Genomic DNA, 5,978 nt, shown 5'->3' on the forward strand with positions numbered 1-5,978 from the left:
TTGCTTAGAAATGAGTGTCGTTACCAAAATGAAGCTTGTAAATTTTCTTTGAAATGGGTGTTAATACCAAATGAACTTAAGATTAATTTTATTGAAAATGGTAAAGGGTGCTATTATCATCAATGGAGTAAAGTCCATTTAAACACCTTTTAAAAGGCTGCTCATTTTGGAAAGCACTCTAAGGTTGACCGTATATAACACCTTCACTAAAGTTAAATTTGGCTATGAATAGAATCTTCCACTAGTGGGTAGGATTTTTTTAGGAATCTCTATCTTTTCAAGATTTAATATTGGTAGGTTTCCTCCTAAGGATTTTCAGTTAACAGAGAATAAGGTAGCAATCATTTCAAAAAATAAAATAAAGGGGGAAAGGAAGGGACGTCCAAATTTCCTTCATCACAAGATTTTTTGGAGCTCTCTCTCTCTTTCTCATAATAGAATATTCTTATTGTGGTAAGTGGAGGAGAAACAAGCGTTCAAAAAAGGACATCATGAAAAGTTTTGCTCTCACATCCGTTTTTAGCAGACCTCTTTCTTGGGTGTGATTCTATAGATATTCAGCCCACATCTCACGTTGTTTTGATTTCCCTCACGTCTCAACTCTCAGGCTCTCGATCAAAAAAATTGACTGGCGTTGGGATTGTTCTCTCCTTCTTTGATATTACCTAACAGCAGCTATTGCATCATCCTTTTGAAGTTTTTTTTTGGGTTGTTGATAACCATTGATTTTTGGGGTTGAGGAAATTAGTCATCTTTTCTTCATCTCTTTCTCTCCATTGGATCGAACCGCGTTGGGTTTCATCAAAAAGCAAGAAATCTGCAAACAACTTATAAAAGTTGCATTTCTTGTTAGTTTTATAATCGCATTGGATCTCGCCCATAAACTCCATCCGTTGGTGAATCTCTGCTAATTTAGCAGCCGCAAGTTTCAAACTGGGTACTTCGCTAAAGGAAATTCTTGGAGTAGCGCTTAAGGTAGGTGATCCTACCCTATGTCAGTGTATTATCAAATATTTACATTTAGCTAAGTTGAAAGCTGTCTATTATAATTTTTGCATATCTACTCTCACTTGGAACTTGTTTTGGAGAAGATTCTTACTTACCGTTTTTGAGTATGTCATTCTAAATAGTTGAATGTCATTATGCATGGTATCCTTTAGTCTTGAAATGTTTTCATTCCTATACATAAAAAGCTTTATGAAGAACATGATTTTGAAAACTAGAATTCATGAAGCAACAATTTGAACAGCACTTTGTTTACGATATGGTTTTCATAGATTGGAATGGGGGGAGTCCCCTATGGCTTGAAGCGTTTACAAAATTTATGGCACGGTATTGCAAACATTAAATTGCTTTTATCTATAATTGTATACAGTCTTGGTATGGAATGGATTCCGCCAGTAAGGTTGATCTTTGGTGGGGATCTAGTGCCCAACCTACCAGTGGGTGAGTACACTGGACGTGATCACGTTGACCGGTCAAATTTTATCTGCCCGTAAGGTTGATCTCGGGCGACCAGTAGGGAGTCCTCTGGCTATTGATAATATTACATTGCGCGCTTTAGGACCTGTGAGTCCTGCGAACGAGTGTTCGCCTTGGGTATGCTACTTGCCAATAAGGTTGGAAATTGGCCACAGAGAAGACTGTTAAGTATTTGATTTCTAAGTGGAAAAACTGCAAAACCAAGTGTTTGGAAATATATATTCATTGTCATTGATTTAAAGCGGAAAACTGCGTAACCGAGTGGTTGGAACCGTTTTTGTAAAAACGTGTATTTTTCTTATGTAGCTAATGTAGAAATGATTTTCCCGCTTCTTATCAATTTCTGCATAGACTAAAGTTTTATGGCATGTTACTTCTTTTCCGCACCATCATGTTTTCATTTTTCCTATTAGCTGGCTTGGATTTGGAAAACCGGCTGGGCTGTTAGCTCATTATGTGGTTTAACAATTTTCAGATACCGAGGAGCGGCAGTAGACTTGCTGAGTTCAGGCACTTGGATTGGAGCTTAGGAAATTTCTTGCTTTCTTTCATTATTCGAGTTAGAGACTTTTGTTACTTTATTAAGGTGATTGTCGTCTAATAAGAATTGTTTGGATTTAGACTTATGGACCTAATCTATATTTGTATTTCATTTGAGCTTTAATTGAGACTAAAATTTCCGCTTTTATTAGTCGCTCTAAATATTGAGAATAGTTGGTTGTGAAGAAGCCTTGCATGCTTGTGGGGGTGACCCTATGGGCGTGCGGCGGCTGTCACGTGCGCCTTACCTCGAATTCTGGGTTCGGGGCGTGACACACACCGTCAAAACACTTGCACCCAATACTCTTCTTTAGATTGATAAAATGGAGAAGGCTACTCCCCTCCTTGTACTTGTACTCCTTTCCTTGGCATCTTCTCTTACCTTTGCCGCTGATCCCAGTCCTCTACAGGACTTTTGTGTTGCTGACAATATGTCTCCAGGTACAAATGCTTTTTTTTTATTTCTCAATTTAACTTCCATTAGTATCATGATAATCACGTGTTTGTGCAAACTCAATTCCATTTTTGGTAGGTATTGTGGGGTTTGGCTAGATGACTTGAGAAATATTGTTATTGCATTTACTCTGCGTGTGGACACCGGCCCTACGTGCATGGGTTATGTTTTTTTTTATTGGCTGATCTTTTTTTGATGTTTTTCCTTCTCAGTGTTAGTCAATGGCGTGGTTTGCAAGGACCCAATGCTCGCTCAAGCAAGCGATTTCTTCTTCCCAGGGCTTGACATGCCACGCAACACAAATAACCGAGTTGGGTCCAATGTGACCGCAGTGAACGTGGTCCAAATACCAGGACTCAACACTCTTGGCATCTCCATGGCTCGCATAGACTTTGCACCCTATGGACTAAACCCTCCCCACACACACCCAAGGGGCACTGAGATGATTGTAGTTCAAGAGGGCACCCTCCTCGTTGGTTTCGTCACCTCTAACCTTGCAAATGGCGAAAATCGGCTCATATCAAAGGTCCTCAATAAGGGTGATGTGTTTGTGTTTCCAATAGGTCTCATTCACTTCCAATTCAATGTTGGACAGACCAATGCGGTGGCCATTGCCGCTCTGGCAAGTCAGAACCCAGGTGTGATCACCATAGCTAATGCCGTCTTCGGATCAAACCTGCCCATCTCCGATGATGTTCTCGCCAAGGCCTTCCAACTTGACAAGAAAGTAGTTGATTTTCTTCAGGCACAGTTCGGGCCCAAAAACTAGATAACTACCGACAAGGATCCCATGCATTAACTACAATAGTGTATTTGAATAAGCAAACTTGGTGTTTGCATTTCTTAAAATCGTAATAATAATACAGTTTGAGCATGTCAATGGGACAATCAAGCGATTGATTGAATATGCAGTCTTGTTTTTCATGAATTCTCTCTCTCTCTCTCTCTCTCTCTCTCTCTCTCTCTCACACACACACACACACACACCCCCAAATCCGAGATCCAGGCCGGGCAAACGACGGTGCCTCATACCTACAACGCGACCCTCACAATCTGGTAAGGTAATTAGAATCATATATCGGAAATAAATCCAGGCATATATCAGAGTAGTAAAGCCAATGTAAAACTAAAACATCGATATCCATCAATACTATTAAAAGATGTATACACGCTCAAGTGCAAATTACTAGTCCTTTGACCAAATAAAACGAGGGTACGCTCCCACTCCAGATCTTTGCACAAGTCCAATTTCAATATCTGAAAATTTTAAACTACGAGTGAGCTAACGCTCAGATAGTAAACAAGCATTACTCTAGCTGGGTCTAGCATGGTAGGGAAACAGAAGGCTGCAACAGAAAGTCAAAGTGAAGCCGAAACTTAGAGTGAGGGATACACTACACATTCTGATGGTTCAACACAAGTAATTTTGAGCCACACAAAATATGCTTAACACAAGGTAAATAATCAGGGATTCATATTACCACAAATGGATAAGAGCCAAAATAGAACATACAAAATTTGCATGTAGAAACCGAAACTGAAATGAGAAGCATGGCCACAATTATAAAAGCCGAAATAGGAGGCAAGGAGCAATGTGAAGTAAAATAGGCATAGAATGAGTAATCAGAGAATCATTTTCCCAAGATACGAACCAAACAAGATCAAATCACATACCTAGACTAAAAATGAAGCTGGAACTGAAATATGCAACAAGAAGCATGGTCGCGTATTTCAAAAGTTCACAGTGGAGATTTTACAAGCAGCATGATCAAACACAAGTAACTGAGATCAAAATATACCAATAGACATAGTCAGGATATTCAAAAGGATTCACTTATCACAAGACATAAACAAGGTCTTCATCATAATATTTTCAAGAAGATCAAAAGTTTGAACCTTCTTCCAAAAATGATTTTAGTAAAGAACTTGAATATTTGAAGAAAGAAAATGAAACCCTCAAGGAAGAAAATGAGGGATTAATTCTTGAATTTTCTTATCAAATTGTTGAATTAAAAAGTGATCATGAAAATTAATAAATACTCAAACAGGGAAAATCAAGAAGAAATTAATGATTTTTTAAACCAAATTCAAGATCTTAAAAGAGAAAATGAAAAGTTGAGAATATGTCTAAATAGGTTTATTAATGGGGATAGAATTGTAGACATTATTCTTAAAAGATCTAGATGCACAACTTACTATAGAACATATTTTGCATCTAGAAGGCATGCTAACCCATCCATAAGATGTCACTATTGTGGATCTTATGGACATTATAAATTTCAATGTGATCATAGAAATCAATATTCTAAATGGGTTAGAAGGAATGGACCCAATAAAACTTGGGTTCTAAAAGCTCCAACATGAATCATTGTTTGAGTTTTTACTCAGATTTAGGGGCTGGAGCTAAAAATTGAAAAATCTTTACAATTTGAAAATGAATGTTGAAAATCATTTTGAGATGATGAGTTAAGCCGAAGGTTGAACTTAAAATGAAAATTCTTGAGTCCTTGGCAATTTCTTTTTGAAAACCCCCTCTTATATTGAATTTCTAAATAAAAAAAGAGGGAGTTGTAGTTTTAAATTCTATTTGACTAAGGCGAACCTAAAACTTATGTATTAATATTTCAAAACCCCTTGATATTTTGATATGCTCTCATCTCTTCTTTATGTGGATGACAAAGGAGGAAAGAAATTTGGTGTTATGTTTTAAAGTTCTAAGTTGGAATATGTGGACCCCGATCCGAGATAGGTAGTGAGGTGAGGGAAACTAGTCCCTACACCATCCTCTGGATCATCCACGTGAATGGAGAGCTCTACCAAGGAACTCTCGAAACGGATGCCACCCTCATAGCATAGCACGAGTGGCGATATAAAAGAAAGAGATATGTCTCGATCCGGAACCGAGATTCGAAACCGAGACATACCTGAAATAAACTCAGAGTCGCCATCCATGGATATGCCATGGAACCCTAAAATCAAATCCTCTGTGCAATGGATAACCAGAAATATATATGGGTTCGTGCCTGGTTACGAATGGGGAAGGTCTGAGAGCACCCCCGATTCGTCCGAGTGCAAGCACTTGGTCTCTTATGCCATTTATTATTAACTCCAAAGAAGTTTGGGTAAAAATCATCTGAAATGGGAACAATCCTCAAGAATCGTCTACCTAAGCATGCATTTCCTGAGGATAAAGATAATAAACACATAAAATAAAATGAAAAATGTGCCACCTAAGCACAGCTAGGTTATGAGTGACAAACCTAAAGGGTGTCTAAGTTCTGATGTGCAAACACATGCAAGCCACAGCAAAAGGTATAGGATCAGTACGAGAAAGTAAGAAAACACATCAAAACATATAATAACAACATAATAAATCCTAAGACTCTAAATTATTAGCCCGAGTCCTCGGATGGTCTGGTATTCATCCAAAGAAGCCTACGTATCCCCGCCTCCACGAGAATCAAGGCAACGTAGTTCTTCGCGCCTATTCTAAGCTATGATG

General features: G+C 38.3%; 1 protein-coding gene across 3 annotated transcripts; it reads left to right on the forward strand.

The window, feature by feature from the left end:
- Positions 1 to 498: 498 nt before the first annotated feature.
- Positions 499 to 3,331, forward strand: LOC143867501 (germin-like protein 8-2). 3 transcript variants are annotated; one of them, XR_013243526.1, is made up of 3 exons: positions 499 to 975; positions 1,958 to 2,068; positions 2,689 to 2,806. XR_013243526.1 is itself a non-coding variant. In XM_077376104.1 (3 exons), the coding sequence occupies exons 2-3, from the start codon at positions 2,346 to 2,348 to the stop codon at positions 3,243 to 3,245; spliced, it is 675 nt and encodes a 224-aa protein (XP_077232219.1). In that variant the 5' UTR covers positions 499 to 975; positions 1,958 to 2,345; the 3' UTR covers positions 3,246 to 3,331. The 3 variants fall into 3 exon arrangements, 1 of the variants encoding a protein (XP_077232219.1); XM_077376104.1 differs by having other exon boundaries at positions 1,958 to 2,463; positions 2,689 to 3,331; XR_013243527.1 differs by lacking the exon at positions 1,958 to 2,068 and having other exon boundaries at positions 2,689 to 2,822.
- The last annotated feature ends 2,647 nt before the right edge of the window (positions 3,332 to 5,978 follow it).

This window comes from Tasmannia lanceolata, unplaced genomic scaffold, assembly GCF_043159265.1.
Source record: "Tasmannia lanceolata isolate RefF3 unplaced genomic scaffold, GAP_Taslan_0.1 ptg000257l, whole genome shotgun sequence".
Lineage (NCBI taxonomy): Eukaryota > Viridiplantae > Streptophyta > Magnoliopsida > Canellales > Winteraceae > Tasmannia > Tasmannia lanceolata.